The sequence below is a fragment of the Talpa europaea genome, assembly GCF_964194135.1.
Source record: "Talpa europaea genome assembly, chromosome: 9".
Lineage (NCBI taxonomy): Eukaryota > Metazoa > Chordata > Mammalia > Eulipotyphla > Talpidae > Talpa > Talpa europaea.
In genome coordinates this window covers 79652438-79670730 of record NC_140076.1, presented here as the reverse complement: position 1 = coordinate 79670730, position 18293 = coordinate 79652438, and the positions used below count along the sequence as shown (strand labels likewise).

At 45.8% G+C, this 18293-nt stretch overlaps 3 protein-coding genes across 3 annotated transcripts; 2 read left to right on the top strand and 1 right to left on the bottom strand.

Annotated features, from left to right (window-relative positions):
* Positions 1-637: 637 nt before the first annotated feature.
* LOC311177910 (late cornified envelope protein 1E-like) lies at positions 638-1027 on the top strand (the record flags this gene model as incomplete). Its single annotated transcript, XM_084244156.1, has 1 exon — positions 638-1027. One exon carries the CDS (start codon positions 638-640, stop codon positions 1025-1027), a length of 390 nt encoding a protein of 129 aa, XP_084100282.1.
* A 5884-nt stretch (positions 1028-6911) lies between these two features.
* Positions 6912-7395, bottom strand: LOC311177908 (late cornified envelope protein 1E-like; the record flags this gene model as incomplete). Its single annotated transcript, XM_084244154.1, has 1 exon — positions 6912-7395. Exon 1 carries the CDS (start codon positions 7320-7322, stop codon positions 6912-6914), a length of 411 nt encoding a protein of 136 aa, XP_084100280.1. The 5' UTR covers positions 7323-7395.
* Positions 7396-12315: 4920 nt separating this feature from the next.
* On the top strand, positions 12316-12802 carry LOC311177907 (late cornified envelope protein 1E-like; the record flags this gene model as incomplete). The annotated part of the gene is made up of 1 exon (XM_084244153.1): positions 12316-12802. Exon 1 carries the CDS (start codon positions 12389-12391, stop codon positions 12800-12802), a length of 414 nt encoding a protein of 137 aa, XP_084100279.1. The 5' UTR covers positions 12316-12388.
* Between the last annotated feature and the right edge of the window lie 5491 nt (positions 12803-18293).

Here is an 18293-nt window from a genome sequence, read left to right as displayed (position 1 = left end):
GCAGGCAGAGACCAAGAGAGCACTGAGGTGCAGTGAAGGCTGAGCTCAGTGGGGGTCCAAAGCTCTGCAGCTGTGAGGACTCCAGGAGGAGGGAAGGAGGCCACCCACCGAGTCAACAGCTGTTCTGAGAGCCAGAGGTTTCAGAGAGGGAGGGACTTGTGAGGCACCCTGTAAGCTCAGAGGTGTCAGGGTTCTCAGCATGAGGAGAGGGTCAGAGGCATCCTGGGAAGACAGCTGCACCTGCTGGCAGACCCTGGCAATGCAGCCAGTGCTCTGGAGTGCACATTCCTGGGAGGGTTAACATGATCCAGGTGAAGCTGCTAGTGTAAGAGGTGATATTTCCAGGACATGACTCAAACCTGTGAGTGAGGCCACCGCTCAGCCCCCCATCTGGTGAGTGTGTCAGGGTCTGTTTTCAACTGAGACTCTGATGTGGACTTGCCTACAGAGTGAAGCTAGGAAGGGTGCTGGACGTGATTTGAGTGGCAGGGACGAGTAGTTTGTGTCTCATCCTGAGCAGGTGATTCCCGTGTACATACGCAAGTGTGGCAAAGAGGACAGGCGGTGGGGGGGGCGGTGTGTGCTGGGTCTCACTCCTGTTTGTCTCTCCTCAGCTCCTGAACACCCACCTGCCAACATGTCCTGCCAGCAGAGCCAGCAGCAGTGCCAGCCCCCTCCCAAGTGCACCCCCAAGTGCCCTCCCAAGTGCCAGACCCCTAAGTGTCCCCCCAAGTGCCCCCCTAAGTGTCCCCCGAAGTGCCCTCCAGTGTCTTCCTGCTGTAGCTCTGGGGGTGGGGGCTGCTGCAGCTCTGGGGGTGGGGGCTGCTGCAGCTCTGGGGGTGGGGGTTGCTGCCTGAGCCACAAGCCCCGCAGGTTGCGTCGCCACAGACACCAGAGCTCTGACAAGTGCAGCCAGCCCTCAGGGGGCTCCAGCTGCTGCGGAGGGGGCTCCAGCTGCTGTGGAGGGGGCTCCAGCTCCAGCTGCTGCGGAGGTGGGAGCAGCCAGTCCTCTGGAGGCTGCTGCTGAAGTGGATCCTGAGCTAAGAAGAGAGACTTGGAGTCAGCAAAGGGCCAGATCCTGCCTGCTCTTCTCCCCTATGCCCATGGTGCCGATGTGTGGGCAGGAACTAATGTCTGACTCTGAGACTCCCTGTAACCAGGTGTCCAGGAGCCCAAAACCTCTTCCCCAAACCCATTCCCTAACTTCCTCCTCTAGATGCCCATACATGTGGCTGCACTTTGTCCTTCAATAACTTATGCTTTTGAATGCCCAACCAATAAAACTAGAATACTGCATTCTTCTTGTCTTGACTGATATTTATTCCTGCATCACCTTTCTCCTTCTGGGCCCTCAGCTTCTATTTCCCCTGAGCCTTCATTATCTATAGACTATGTTCAAGGTTTACCCCTGTCCTACTAACATCCTTTAGAGTAGGACAAATTATTCTTAGGCTCCAAATCCAATCAGGACCCAATGTCGCCTTAGTTGCCATGTTTGTTTCCTGTTTGTGATAGTAATTTAGGTTTTTCATCTTTTATGACTTTGCCATTTTTTAAGAGATGTTGACTTTTGTATCATGCCCTCTACTTGCATTTGTTTGATGTTCCTGACTAGATCCAGGGGTGCATTTGGCAGCGATCCTACAGAAGTGGTTCGTTGTTCTTATAACCTGATATCAAATTTTACATTTTCTCTAATTGACCCATTCCTGGGATACTGAACTTGGAAAGAGAACATTTAGGAAGATCCTGATAAAGCTGAGAAAAGGCGTTCCTATATTCTGCTCAGGCTTTGCCAACAGAAAAGCCTTCCCACCCAGTGTGAGGAAATTCACCCTGCATTGCCTGAGGCAACACTATGACTCTCCTGGGCAGTGGCCTAATAGAACTGTAGCTGCCTCAGGATTCACCCCTACCTTCTCTCTGTTTCTAACCCTAAACTAGTCAAGCTCCAGCATGTCCCAAAAGTTGAGGAACAAAGCTTTTTCCATGAACAGTTACTCTACACTCAAAAAAAAAAAAAAAAAAAGCATGACTTTCCATATCTACACAGACACACACCCAAAAGTGTGTGTGGAATCAACATTAGGGTGTGGACAATTGTGGGAGGGCATTCAGTACTAGGTCATATTCATTGATATGAGTTTGCTAAGCTGATTTACTATATTTATTGTTGTAGCTTGGGAGTTAAAAGGACTCAAATAGTTCTCTTGGTTGTTATCTAAAACATGGACCAAGAGGAATCTACACTAAATAAAGATACAATGCCAGGTCTGCCTTGGGATATAGAGTGAGGGCTGGGTCCACAAGCTTAGGAGTGTTGTAATATTGTAGTGAAGTTGTCATTGAAGTTCTGTGAGAAATAAAACTTTCATCAGAGCCCCTGAATTTTTCTTCTGTGATTTTTCTTTTCTGCAGGTCAGAAATTACAAAGAGATCTGATGCTGTTGAATTGAGAAACCTAAATGCTGTAGAGATGTTGGGCCTCAGGAAGGCAGGGCCACGTGGCAGCATGTGGTCACCAAAGTCAAGGTGGGCTTGGTTGCTGTCCATGGCTGGGGCAGAAGAGTCAGGGCTTTCAGCATATTCTGAACAATGGGAGCTGTGGCTCTGGCTCACTGAGTATGGTGTCCTTGGAAGTGAGGTGGGTGGGAAGTCTATTAATTTCTTACTTGACATTTCCCTCAAATTAATTTGATCCATCAAATGAATTCCCAGAAGAGCTAGTTTACAGACTCAAAATTCCTTGAATGAAGAGGAGGGCATGTCCCCTTGAGGAAGAATTGCATTGCCAGTCTTTTCACTTGCCTTTTGCCAGGGAAACTGTGAACTGGGGAAAAGGAAATAATCAGACTTTGGGGGATCTGAATTGACACTAATTCCAAGAGACTCCAACATCACCCTGGCCCATTTTGGCCCCTATTTTTTCAGATAGGGGTTTATAGAGGTCAGATGACTCACAGAGTCTTAGCTCAAATCCATCTCACAGTGGGTCCATTGGGTCCTGAAACCACCCTGGGGTTATTTCCCCAGTTCTGGAATGCATAGTTAGAACAGATATATACTCAGTAACTTTCAAAGTCCCTTTATTGGTTCTCTGACCCATGGGTGAGTGTTATCATGGGGGAAGAGGTCAGTGAAAGCCACTTAAAATTGCCTTCACCTAGGAAAACAAGAAATCAAAAGCAATGTGGAGGGAGAGCAGAGATTAGTAGCACCTGAGAGATTTGAAGGCTACCGAAGGGGTGATTCCACCACATCCGTACCCAGCTTACTTAATTGGCCTCTGAAAAAGATGGATCTTGGAGAACGATTGATTTATTTTAAGCTTAACTAGGTGGTGGCCCCATTAGAAGTCTCTGCACCAGATGTGGTTTCAATGCTAGAGCAAGTTAGCGAATCTCTCCCCTTGCACCTGGTATGTACCTATTGATCTGGGAAATGTTTCTTTTCCATAACAGTAGAGACCACAAGACATAGCCAGTTTTCACCTGGAAATGTGAGCAGTACAGCTTCACTGTCCTTCTCAGAGGGATTTCAACTCTTCTGCTCTATGTCATAATTTAGTTCTCAGGAATTTTTCTGGTTTCCGCAAAACATCACACTGGCGCATTACATAAAGTGATATTGTGCTGTTTGGACCTTATGAGCAAGAAGTTGCAATTTATTGGTAAGACACTTGGTCTATAGAAGACATAGAGCTACTCTAGACATATTGTTAAGATATTTGATTTTCATGGGGTGGGAATAACTCATAAAACTTCGGGGGCCTCCTAGTTCAGTAAAATTTCTAGGGGTCCAATTGTATAGAGTATGTTGAGATATCCTTTCTGAAGTGAAGGAGAAGTTGATGGATTTGTCCCCTCCAACAACAACATTGAGACACAACATCCAATGGGCCCTATTGGATTTAGGAGGCTATTCTAGTGGGTGTGCTATTCCAGTTTGTTTACTAAGTGATCAAAAAATCTTCCAGCTTTGAGAGGGACCCAGAACAAGAGAAAGCTCTGAAGCAGATTAAGGCTATTGTATAAGCTGCCATGCCATGTGAGCCTTATGAACCCACAAGATACAGTGGTATTTGCAGAGACAGTGGCAGGTAGGTGCCATCTAGAGAATTTGGCAGACCCTAATAGGTGAATCAGTATATAACCTTAGAATGCTGGTGAAAAGCCCTCCCATGCCCTGTGACTACTACTCTACTCTTGAGAAACAGCCTTTTGCTTCTGGGTCCTTTTTTTTTTTAAGATTTATTTATTTATCCATACAAGAACTGGGGTACAGGCCAGGTGTGCGGGAGGGTGAGAGGATTCACCAGAGACAGAGCAGAGAACAGAACAGGCAGATTAACAAAATATACTGCTGAGGGGAGCAGCGGATGAGACAGGAGAGGTCTGTTAGGCCATATTGGACCCTCGCCCACCGTCAGGGATAGAACTGGTGCTGCAGAGGCTGCGGACAGCTTCACAACCTGCGCTTGATCAACCGCCTGTGCCGCCAGGGAAGGCCCAGCTTCTGGGTCTTAACAGAAACTGAATTTTTGAACATGACAAAGCAGTAATCTTTCAACTTGGGTTGTCCTTCATAGCTGTTTGTAATTTGGTCCACAAAGCCATAATGTTGAGTGTGCAGAGAACTCCACCATCAAGTGAAAGTGGAGAAAATGGATCAAGTCTGAGCATGTCCTGAGAGAACAAGTTTCATGAAGAAGTGGTCTGAAGTTCCCAGGTCATCCTCTTACTTCCCAAGCATTTCCCAAGCTGCACTCCAGGTTCATGGGGTGTTCTCTATACTCAGTTGACAGAGGAAGAGAAAACTCCAGCCTGGATTATGGGTGGCTTGTCATGATACACAGGTACAATCTGGTCATAGACAGCTATGGCACTACATTCCCTTCTGTGACACCCCTGAAGCACAGTGTTGAAAAGAAATCCTACTGGTGGGAATAACTTCAGGCAGCGCATGGCAGTACATTCTGAAGAAAGGGTCAGGCATGCAGTTGTTTGCAAATTCATGGATGGTGGCCTCTGGTTGGTCTGGCTGGTCAGGGACTTGGAAGGAAGGTTGGAAAATTGATGACAAGTAGGTCAGGGAGAGAGATATGTGGATAAACCTCTCTACATAGACAAAAGATAAAAATATTTGTTATTTGTGTCCTTCTTAATTGCATGAGCCAATTCATGCAAAATATTTGTCTGGAGAACCATGAATTATACAAGTAAAGTATGGCTATAACCACATACCCGTGGAATTCACTGCTCTTACCATGTGCCCCATCGTCTTGAAGCAGTTGACTTGTTAGAACAGTGGAGTGAGATTTTGAAGACTTGGTTATAGCCCCAGCTAGGTAGTAATATCATGCAGCACTGGGGAAAGAATTTGGAAGAACTGTATGAGCTCTAACTCAGCTTCCAATATAATGATTCTATTTCTCTTAAGGAAGGATAAATCTGGAATAGGAAAGTTTCCTTCAGTCATCTCTTAGTACTATTATGCCTTTGATTAAAGTCAATGGAAAACTACAACACCCAGTTAAGACAGGACTGCTAATTGCCCAGATCCTTCTGGAATAATGTTGTACTAGCATTGTAATTTTTATGAATATTTCTCCTTCATTTTGTTATAAGCCTTTGTATGTGTATGTATCTCAAATATCTGTTATGTTACTTTCTTATCCCAGTACCATATACCATGTACAAAGTAATGTTTAGTCTTACATCACAGCATTGAAGTTCAAGATAACAAGGAGAAGGCTAAACATAATTATTGGAATCCTTTTCTGGAGAAAGAGCTTGATATCTTTTGGAAAAGGATAGTCGTATCATGTTAGCTAAAATTTTTGACTTGACATTGTGTTTACATTGAGACTAGATGTGTCAGATGATAAGCAGTAGGCAGTGATGATTAATTTGATGTGCTAACTTGACTTGAGCAGATGTCTAGATTTCAGGTTAAATACCAATCTGGATATTGCTATGAATTTATTCATTTATATAATTGACATTGAAATCAATAGATTTTGAGTAAAACAGAAGACCCTGCATAATGTAGACTGACCTCATCAAATCTTTGAAAATATTAAGAGAAGTCCTCTGAGAAGCTAGGATTTCTGTTACCGAAAAGAAGCCTCCTGATAAGTTTTCTTAAATTTTCACCTTAGTAGCCCACTATCAGCCACAATTGTAGAGCAAATCCTTAAATATAATAAATTTCTGTTTCTCTCTATGTGTCTATATATACACATTCAAACACATGCTTAATGATTGGCTCTGCGTCTCTGAAGAGCCCAGATAACCCAGTGATGACAATATATATGCATATATGTGTGTATGTGTGGGAAAAGATAGAGAAAAAAAAAACAGAAAAACAGACACAGTGTGATAGATACTGAGAGAGAGATGTGCTTGCAAACAGACATTTAAGATGAGTCATATCAATGCGATTTCAGAGACAATCAGAGTTGGGAACATGGATGTATTTCACACCCTTACCACCTTCACCCCAGTTGAGACAGAGGGTCACCTACCCCACCGGATCAAGGACGCACCCCAGCAGAGGCCAGAGTAGAGGAAAAGACGGCAACCCAAGGAGGAAAGAGCACTCAGGACAAGGTGTTGAGCAGAGTCCTGGTTTTATTGTTTCACATCAGCAGTCAGTACCCGAACACGCCACATGGAGGATGCAGGGTCTATGACAGGGTGACAGGAGGGGCACCACAGAGATGGGCTCCAAGGCCAATGAATGGGGATGCAGAAGAGGATTTGAGATTCTGGACCCCAGGCAGGAGATACTGTCTTCACAAGTTCAGAGTCTCTGCTGGGATTCAGACTCCAGGTCAAGCCAGGACAAGGCAGACGAAATCTTCAGTAGTTGTTGCCCTGAGTTCTGCTCTTCACGGCTCAGGATCCGCTTCAGCAGCAGCCTCCAGAGGACTGGCTGCTCCCACCACCACAGCAGCTGGAGCTGGAGCCCCCTCCACAGCAGCTGGAGCCCCCTCCGCAGCAGCTGGAGCCCCCTCCGCAGCAGCTGGAGCCCCCTGAGGGCTGGCTGCACTTGTCAGAGCTCTGGTGTCTGTGGCGACGCAACCTGCGGGGCTTGTGGCTCAGGCAGCAGCCCCCACCCCCAGAGCTGCAGCAGCCCCCACCCCCAGAGCTGCAGCAGCCCCCACCCCCAGAGCTACAGCAGGAAGACACTGGAGGGCACTTCGGGGGACACTTCGGGGGGCACTTGGGGGGACACTTAGGGGTCTGGCACTTGGGAGGGCACTTGGGGGTGCACTTGGGAGGGGGCTGGCACTGCTGCTGGCTCTGCTGGCAGGACATGTTGGCAGGTGGGCGTTCAGGAGCTGAGGAGAGACAACCAGGAGTGAGACCCAGCACACACCGGCCCCCGCCCTGCCTGTCCTCTTTGCCACACTTGCGTATGTACACGGGAATCACCTGCTCAGGATGAGACACAAACTACTCGTCCCTGCCACTCAAATCACGTCCAGCACCCTTCCTAGCTTCACTCTGTAGGCAAGTCCACATCAGAGTCTCAGTTGAAAACAGACCCTGGCACACTCACCAGATGGGGGGCTGAGCGGTGGCCTCACTCACAGGTTTGAGTCATGTCCTGGAAATATCACCTTTTACACTAGCAGCTTCACCTGGATCATGTTAACCCTCCCAGGAATGTGCACTCCAGAGCACTGGCTGCATTGCCAGGGTCTGCCAGCAGGTGCAGCTGTCTTCCCAGGATGCCTCTGACCCTCTCCTCATGCTGAGAACCCTGACACCCCTGAGCTTACAGGGTGCCTCACAAGTCCCTCCCTCTCTGAAACCTCTGGCTCTCAGAACAGCTGTTGTCTTGGTGGCCTCCTTCCCTCCTCCTGGAGTCCTCACAGCTGCAGAGCTTTGGACCCCCAGTGAGCTCAGCCTTCACTGCACCCCAGTCAGTGCTCTCTTGGTCTCTGCCTGCTCCTGGCTCCATCCTTCTTACCTGGTGCTCTCAATACCATGGCCCCCGACCCCAGCCCTGCCCAGCTCCCCTGCTCTGGGCTGAGCTCCCTCAGCAGCAGACCCGCTCCCGTTCCCAGGACACTCACCAGGCTCAGGCACAGGTCCTTCAGCTCGGCAGGAGGGGAGTGGTGGAGAGGCTCTGGCCAGGGCCCTTTTATCCTGGCCTTGGGCTCTGCCCAGTGTGTGAGACAGGGCCTGGGCATGAGAGGCCTGCCTCACCTCCTGCCACCCACGTGGTGCTGTGACAGTTGATGACTGGCAGCTCCTCTCTGCTCCCTCCATGGATCCAGGACATGCCCACCATCAGGGCCACCTCCTTCTCCCTTCCTCACACCTCCTTCTAAGAATATGGCCTCCAGTCCCTATTGCCCTGATGGCCTGTTTCAGCTGAGACCAAGAAACATCTCAACGTCTCTGCTGTGTCCCCGCCATCCTGGCAGGTCCTGGTGTGCATGTGTGTGGGGGCCTATTCTGCAAGTGAGGTCCTCCATGCATGTCCATGGGACAACATGGGGTAGCAGCGCTGCAGGAAAACCTGCACTGCCTTGCACAGTGGAATGAGAACTTGGTTGCCTAGAATCTTACACAAGGGGAGAGGGTTAGCCCGTGCATGAGAAACAGAATGCTGAGTGGAGGGCGAGAGGATGCAAGCCTGGGACAGATATGGGGGGATGCCCTGGACAAAGTGTCCCAGGGCCAGGAAGTGGGAGGACCTGACAGGGCAGGAGAGCCTGGGCTTCCCTGGGGATCTGCAGTGTTGCTGCTGCTCCTAATGCACCAGGGCCCTTGAGGTGGCTGGAAAGTACATAAAGACTATCCTCAACTTGATACGCAGCAGGTGCTTCTTCTGTGTCAGGCTAATATTGTGTAAAGTGGGCTCAAACTTTTAATTATCTGAAAGCAACTTAGAGCTGGGGGTAATTATGAGAAGAAAATCCTCCCTCCAGAAGTGTCCCAAATAATTTGACAGACTCTGAGTGAGATATGATTGAGTCAATAGTGCCTAAAACCTAGGGCATCGCGGGCAGGAGAACCAATGTCTTCAGAGATACGTGTGTGTACAATGTAAGTGCATGTGCTGGTCTGGGCAAATTTCATAAAGTATATGTGTGTCATCCATACACAGAGACAGATAGAGCCAGAGACAGAGGTAGAGCAGAGACAGAGGGCAGAGACACCCATACACACACATTTATGTGCAGACACAGACCCTGCTTGTCTATTGCTCCCAGCATCAGGTTTCACGGTGCATGGTCTTCCTTGGGATCCCACCACCTCCCCTCTGTATGCCTTCTCCTTGAGTCTGAACTTCACTGGGGTCCAAAAACGGCCTGTGTCCACGTATCTCCTCCAGGAATCCTTGCCCTGACTATAAGGAAGCCTCCTCCAGACTGCCCCACTGTATGCACACAGGGGGGCATCTATGAGTGACATTCCATGTGTAATATATTAACTGGTTGCTTAGTAGCTCAGAGTGGGACTGGCCAGAGTACAATTAAATCATCTGAATTATTTCCCACACCATTTTATTCATAGTACCCTTCAGTTCCTCAAGATAAGATAATGACTCCTAAGAGTCTTTGGTAGAGAAAAATGTGCATTGAATGGTCACAAAGCCATTGATAACTAATATGCAATGCCAAAGGGTCAGTCAGGTAATATGGTTATAACTATGCTGCTGACTCATGATTAACTTCAGTTCGGGAATTGTCCTATCTTGAGGCAGCACATGATCAGATGATCTCTTTGCCTTATCATTCTAGGAATCAGGAGCTGCATAATAGGTGAGGCAGGCATGGATATCCTGGCTGCTCCCCATAACTCAGTTTAGCGGAAGAGGCTAAGCCAATGTCATACCAGGTGAGACAGGGCAGATCTCTGCATGGTGAGGTACGGGCACACCTTGTGAGTCTATGGAGTGACTAAGTCATCAGGAATAGCTATTTGTAAACTGTAATGCCAATGCTAGTGAAAGGATTTTCAATTCCATATACACCTAACCTTATACTATGCTGGTGTGGAAATACAAGTTGTGCTACCAAGTTTTTTATTGAACTATTTATAATATATGTCACATGAAGACTATAGAGTGGTTGGGCCCTGAACTGCATTATCTCATAAAAGAAAAGACACAGGTATAAAAATGGAGGCAGTGTAGGGGGAGCTGTTTACATTATAGATAAAGCTATACCACTAATGTAGAGTAGACCTTACATTCTACTTAGGACACAAAAGAGAATTGAGGAGGGATGGAAATTCATGGAACAGAGCCTCAGATGTCACTCATAGAAGCCCCCCTGTGTGCATACAGTGGGGCAGTCTGGAGGAGGCTTCCTTATAGTCAGGGCAAGGATTCCTGGAGGAGATACGTGGACACAGGCCGTTTTTGGACCCCAGTGAAGTTCAGACTCAAGGAGAAGGCATACAGAGGGGAGGTGGTGGGATCCCAAGGAAGACCATGCACCGTGAAACCTGATGCTGGGAGCAATAGACAAGCAGGGTCTGTGTCTGCACATAAATGTGTGTGTATGGGTGTCTCTGCCCTCTGTCTCTGCTCTACCTCTGTCTCTGGCTCTATCTGTCTCTGTGTATGGATGACACACATATACTTTATGAAATTTGCCCAGACCAGCACATGCACTTACATTGTACACACACGTATCTCTGAAGACATTGGTTCTCCTGCCCGCGATGCCCTAGGTTTTAGGCACTATTGACTCAATCATATCTCACTCAGAGTCTGTCAAATTATTTGGGACACTTCTGGAGGGAGGATTTTCTTCTCATAATTACCCCCAGCTCTAAGTTGCTTTCAGATAATTAAAAGTTTGAGCCCACTTTACACAATATTAGCCTGACACAGAAGAAGCACCTGCTGCGTATCAAGTTGAGGATAGTCTTTATGTACTTTCCAGCCACCTCAAGGGCCCTGGTGCATTAGGAGCAGCAGCAACACTGCAGATCCCCAGGGAAGCCCAGGCTCTCCTGCCCTGTCAGGTCCTCCCACTTCCTGGCCCTGGGACACTTTGTCCAGGGCATCCCCCCATATCTGTCCCAGGCTTGCATCCTCTCGCCCTCCACTCAGCATTCTGTTTCTCATGCACGGGCTAACCCTCTCCCCTTGTGTAAGATTCTAGGCAACCAAGTTCTCATTCCACTGTGCAAGGCAGTGCAGGTTTTCCTGCAGCGCTGCTACCCCATGTTGTCCCATGGACATGCATGGAGGACCTCACTTGCAGAATAGGCCCCCACACACATGCACACCAGGACCTGCCAGGATGGCGGGGACACAGCAGAGACGTTGAGATGTTTCTTGGTCTCAGCTGAAACAGGCCATCAGGGCAATAGGGACTGGAGGCCATATTCTTAGAAGGAGGTGTGAGGAAGGGAGAAGGAGGTGGCCCTGATGGTGGGCATGTGCTGGATCCATGGAGGGAGCAGGGAGGAGCTGCCAGTCATCAACTGTCACAGCACCACGTGGGTGGCAGGAGGTGAGGCAGGCCTCTCATGCCCAGGCCCTGTCTCACACGCTGGGCAGAGCCCAAGGCCAGGATAAAAGGGCCCTGGCCAGAGCCTCTCCACCACTCCCCTCCTGCCGAGCTGAAGGACCTGTGCCTGAGCCTGGTGAGTGTCCTGGGAACGGGAGCGGGTCTGCTGCTGAGGGAGCTCAGCCCAGAGCAGGGGAGCTGGGCAGGGCTGGGGTCGGGGGCCATGGTATTGAGAGCACCAGGTAAGAAGGATGGAGCCAGGAGCAGGCAGAGACCAAGAGAGCACTGACTGGGGTGCAGTGAAGGCTGAGCTCACTGGGGGTCCAAAGCTCTGCAGCTGTGAGGACTCCAGGAGGAGGGAAGGAGGCCACCAAGACAACAGCTGTTCTGAGAGCCAGAGGTTTCAGAGAGGGAGGGACTTGTGAGGCACCCTGTAAGCTCAGGGGTGTCAGGGTTCTCAGCATGAGGAGAGGGTCAGAGGCATCCTGGGAAGACAGCTGCACCTGCTGGCAGACCCTGGCAATGCAGCCAGTGCTCTGGAGTGCACATTCCTGGGAGGGTTAACATGATCCAGGTGAAGCTGCTAGTGTAAAAGGTGATATTTCCAGGACATGACTCAAACCTGTGAGTGAGGCCACCGCTCAGCCCCCCATCTGGTGAGTGTGCCAGGGTCTGTTTTCAACTGAGACTCTGATGTGGACTTGCCTACAGAGTGAAGCTAGGAAGGGTGCTGGACGTGATTTGAGTGGCAGGGACGAGTAGTTTGTGTCTCATCCTGAGCAGGTGATTCCCGTGTACATACGCAAGTGTGGCAAAGAGGACAGGCAGGGCGGGGGCCGGTGTGTGCTGGGTCTCACTCCTGGTTGTCTCTCCTCAGCTCCTGAACGCCCACCTGCCAACATGTCCTGCCAGCAGAGCCAGCAGCAGTGCCAGCCCCCTCCCAAGTGCACCCCCAAGTGCCCTCCCAAGTGCCAGACCCCTAAGTGTCCCCCCAAGTGCCCCCCGAAGTGTCCCCCGAAGTGCCCTCCAGTGTCTTCCTGCTGTAGCTCTGGGGGTGGGGGCTGCTGCAGCTCTGGGGGTGGGGGTTGCTGCAGCTCTGGGGGTGGGGGCTGCTGCAGCTCTGGGGGTGGGGGCTGCTGCCTGAGCCACAAGCCCCGCAGGTTGCGTCGCCACAGACACCAGAGCTCTGACAAGTGCAGCCAGCCCTCAGGGGGCTCCAGCTGCTGCGGAGGGGGCTCCAGCTGCTGTGGAGGGGGCTCCAGCTCCAGCTGCTGTGGAGGTGGGAGCAGCCAGTCCTCTGGAGGCTGCTGCTGAAGCGGATCCTGAGCCGTGAAGAGCAGAACTCAGGGCAACAACTACTGAGGATTTCGTCTGCCTTGTCCTGGCTTGACCTGGAGTCTGAATCCCAGCAGAGACTCTGAACTTGTGAAGACAGTATCTCCTGCCTGGGGTCCAGAATCTCAAATCCTCTTCTGCATCCCCATTCATTGGCCTTGGAGCCCATCTCTGTGGTGCCCCTCCTGTCCCCCTGTCATAGACCCTGCATCCCTCCATGTGGCGTGTTCCGGGTACTGCCTGACTGATGTGAAACAATAAAACCAGGACTCTGCTCAACACCTTGTCCTGAGTGTTCTTTCCTCCTTGCATTGCCGTCTTTTCCTCTTCTCTGCCTTCTGCTGGTGTGGGTCCTTGATCCTGTGGGGTAGGTGACCCCCTGGCCTAGTTGGGGTATATGGAGATGAGGATGTGATCGACATCCATGTTCCCAACTCTGGCTATCCTGAAATAACTAAATATACCAAATCTTCAATGCTCTTTTGCAAAGCAAATTCTTGTGTTTTGGCTCCTTTTGTGGTCACCCAGTCCAGTGTGTTTCTCTCTCTTCCACTATTCTTTAGCTGTTTTGTAATATCAATGTGTCGTTCATCCTATTACCCCCCCCACACACACACACACATCAAAAGGGGGGGAAAGGAAAGAAAACATGATTCCAATTTTTGTTAATTTTTTTTGTTAATGTTTTGATAATAGACATCCCCACCGTATTCTCAATCATTTTAGTTCTTGCACATATTAGTACGAATTTTTTTCTTGATTTCCCTCCCAGGGAATCTTGCTTCTTTCCTTCTTCTCTGTCTCCATGAAATCCTCCATATTCCCCCTGCCCACCCTGCCTGCATAGGAGCCTACACCACATTTATGAACCCATCACTTCACTGCGGCATAACAGAGCCTCCTACAGAATCATACCAGCTTCTTCACTGCAGCATTTAACTCAACAGAAATTGTTTCCAACTTATTTTCCATTGTTTACCACCCTTGCTGCCCCACTATAGCCATGTCATACCACTCAGACCAACTCATCCTTCCCTTCATATGACTTAGATCTGCACATCTGGATGCCTGTTTGTCCAGAGGCAGTAGTTTGTGCATAGCTCAGTATCCACCAATTTTTAAGACCTCAAAAAAGGGGCACTTTTATTGCTGTATCATAAGTACTCCTTCTACTACTCGTGCTTTCATTGGTACCAATCCTATGACTGTAGTATTATTTGCTAATTCCAATCTGTGATGTTCACTTTGATTCCTTCTCTATCATCTGGGCATTTTGCAATTCGATGCCTCCAACACGTTCTTCTATGAAGCCTCATCTAGTCATACAGTGTTTCCTCAAGTAGGTGATGTAAAACAGTCTGTGTTTGTCACTTTGTATCTTTGTCACAAAACTTAGCTTATACAATGTAAACAAAGAGACTTTCTTATTATACACTACTGGCCTTAAATTTTTTACTCAAGGTGATGGTCTTCTGATTCCCAGATAAAGACTTGGGAAGGTCTGGTGACTTTAGAGCTTTTTCCAAGCAATGGGAAGTAACCTGTCATTTTAAGTCACAAACCTGGTCTCAGTTCAGAAATTAGAATATCCACTCTGAAATAGTAATAATGCCAAACTTGATTTAATGGCACATTTGTCCATGTCCCCACTCCTGTGGGCTGGCTGTCACAGCAGAGGGAGCCCCATCTCTCTACCCATTTTCCCTGATAATTGTCCTCCTAGCTCTCTAACTGCATTTTCTGACCCCTGAATGAAGACTGGGGGAAAAGGAGACAGTCTCATGTGGGCATAGTATTTTCCCAGTATTGGATGTAAATGGATGTAGCATTCCATATCTGACTACTCTTCTTGTGGGCATTTTTGTGTCTCCCCTTTACCTATGGTAGGAGGGAAGCCTCTCCTGTGGCAGATCGCTCCAAGGTCAGCCTGGCTGCAGACTCTTCTTTTACAGAAGACCAGCTGTTCTCTTCAGTCTGGTCTTCAATGGCTCCTGTCTGGTCACTGGAGGCTTTCATAAGTCATTTAACCCACACTTGCAGACCTGGAAACTCTCCTTTGTACTGATGACAAAGCATTCCTCCACTTTGGCTGAGGCAAGAGTTGGGTCCTATATCCTTTATCCCCAAGTCTAGATGCACCAACAGGCTCCTCCCTGGAAAAGGATGAAGAGAATAGTTCCCAAAGAGCTTAGTCCTAGTGAACTCCCTTTTCTTCCTTTGTTTCCCAGAAATCCAGGTGATTTTCCCATTCACCGCAGATTCCAGACTGATAGAGGATTTTTCTTTAAGCCTATAATTTTCACATAATAAAACCCCAGTTCCTGTGAACTGGGGGAGAAGTGGGTGTTCAATACGCAGAGTTAGGGAATTTGGCTAATTAAAAAGAAAATGTAAACCCTCAGTGAACATATGTCAAGATGAGACCCATGGGATTAAATAGTTAAATATTTAGGAAAATTAATAAAGACTAACTTATAGCCAAGTGTTCCTCTTATATCAAGTAGAGAAAAAATTCTAAATTTAAAAAAATTGCAGAAATTACAAAGAAAAATAGATAAGGATACATAATATCAATTTAATGTTTGTGATTGAAAAAGAAGAGAAATAAAATGAAAAGGCAAGGGGGAGAGAGAGTAGGAGGAGGAATGAGAACAATGGGGGAAGAGCACAAGGTGGTGATGGACTGTGGAGTCTTTGGTGGTGGGAGATATTAAAAAAAAAACTAAAAGAAATTAAAATTTAAAAAATTAAAAGGGAAATTTTAGAAATATTTTAAAATATGTATAAAATAAAGACTAACACCTTATCACATATATATAATTTTACATATGTATCATTTTTACAATAAAATAATTTATACAGATACATGTTTAGAATAGTAGCATTCTGAACATCCAACTTCCACTCAAATTAAGAAATCAGGCAATATAAATAGAGTTAAAACTATCCCTCTCATATGTCTCTTCTGAGACATACTTATTATTCTATAGTTCCTGTTTTTCTTCCTGCATATTTTATAAATTTAGTGTTTTTATTTCTCTATAAGTTATAATTAAGTTAAAACTTAATTGTGATTTTTTTTTTTTGGACTTACATAGACTCCATAGATTGACCTGGACAGAATTAACATTTTTTTTAAAAGATTTATTTATTTATGCATACAAGAACTGGGATACAAGCCAGAGGTGTTTGGGAGCGGGTTAAGAGGATTCACCAGAGTCAGAGTGGGGAGCAGAACAGGTGGATTAACTGAAATACACTGCTGAGGGGAGCAGCGGGTGAGTCAGGAGAGGTCCGCTGCACTATGTGGGAAGCTCGCTGGCCGGGAATTGAACTCATGTCAGAGAGGCTGCGAATAGCCTCATACTTTGCATCTTAACCCCTAGCTCCACCAGGGAGGCCCCGAGAACTAATATCTTTAAGACAATACTTCTTTCAATCCATGGAGATGGCATTATTTTCCACTTATTATGGTCTGCTTTGATGTCTTTACATAGTTTTCCAGTCCCCATTTATGCATTTGGAGATGCTTAGGAATTTCATGTTTATTGTTTTTAGATATAGATTCATTTTAATTTACATTTTCGGATTGTTTACAATAAGTTGTGATTCTATAATATAGCTGATTCACTCAAGAAATATCTTTTAAATCCTAAATATAAAACCACAAACTAATTTGAATCATTATATATTTCTCTGTATGTATGTATTTATTATAGGTATTATGTGTTTCAATTTCTTTTGTGAATTTCATAGTTAACATCCATGAATATTTATCATCATATTTTTATCTTAATAACCACATAATGAAAGTCTTGAAGTTGGAATGCCTTGGTCAACATGTATGTACATTCTGAATTTAATTTAATTTAAAAGTTATTTTACTCATCAATAAATTGTATATGAATGGAGCATAAATTTACCTTTCATAAAGGTAAAAGCACTAATTTACATTCCACCCAAAATGTCTTTTTCCTTCTACACATTCACACTTGATTTATATAACTTTTAAGTATTTGCCTATTTGATATGAATGCATATATTTGATAGGAGAAAATAAACGTCATCTTTTTTCTACTTTTTTTATCCATTTAGCGATTATATATAAATTTAAAATCTGTCTTGTCTCTCTTTTGTATATCATTTTCATTGGAATGTTTTCCTTATTAATTTGTAAAATGCAATTGCATATTGTCTATTTTATTCTTATTCCTAAAATCTTTGCTGTAATTTTCTTCCCGGTCGTTTTCCCTTTCAAATATTTTATATAAATATAATCCACATAAACAGATTTTATTTGGAAGTAAAAAAAAAGTTACCACTTTTTTTCTTTTATAGCATGGCTCTGGGGGCCACCAGAAATAAGAAATACTCAATTATGTTTTCCTTACTACTTAAATATTATTATTTAAACAATGTGTGTTATAAAAGAAAAGATTTGATGGGTGAAAAAAATAACCGAAATATGTTCTTGGGGTAAGATCTGGAGCACAAAAATAATAGCATCCAGTATGAAGTTCAGGGTGATTTTAGTTGAACATTTCAAAAATTTGTTAATCAGTAAATAGTTTATAGATAGACACAGTAAAACACCTTGGAAAATAAATGATCCCAATTATTTCTGTCCCATTAAAACATGGGATAGATTACACTTCTTTTTCATTCACCTTGTATTTCCAATCTAAATCTTGGTCATGTTCACTCCCAATCCTTGACAGCAGAAAACTAGAAAAACAATGATTTCCTTAACAAAATTTCTTTTATTGAATTGAATATCAGTCACGGACATCACACAATCAAGCTAACTACACCGACACTGATGAGGTTTCCAACATGCTGCCAACATTTCAGCCAGATCTAAATCCGACTGGTTGATAACTTGGTTACCACATCACCTGAAGCATAGCCCATATGAGACCTCAGACCAATGGACTGAATAATCAATGTTCTGATCCTGAGTAAAGTTCACTCCATGAGCCAAAGAATTGATATCCTGACCACTCCCTTATAAGTAAGCCTTTTGTAACAACCTGAACAGGAAGACCAGAGTCATTCTTTGGCAATGTAGGGCCAGGCTTCTAAGAGTTATGTGTCCTCACCATATATGTCTGTGTGGTCCAGATCTTATGCTAAAAGCATAAGTCTTATAGAAAAACTATTTTTCCTAGAAAAACTTTAAAGTCCTATGCAATGGCTGGTTGATAGTTACAAAAAAGAAAAAAATGTGTTGATTATTGCAGCATGCAAGGTGTGCATGCTATAAGGTGATTAAGGAACATGATTATTGTGATGATGATAACTTTTGGTATGCATAGAATTTACAGACAAAATTCTATGAATTTTAAATATGTCATCTCATTCAATATTAATGAGATGAAGTACAAATGAATGAAGTAGAGGTTTTTAAAATTGATTCATAAATAAGGACACTAAGGCAGAAAAGTTAAACAATTTGCCCTAAGCTATAAAA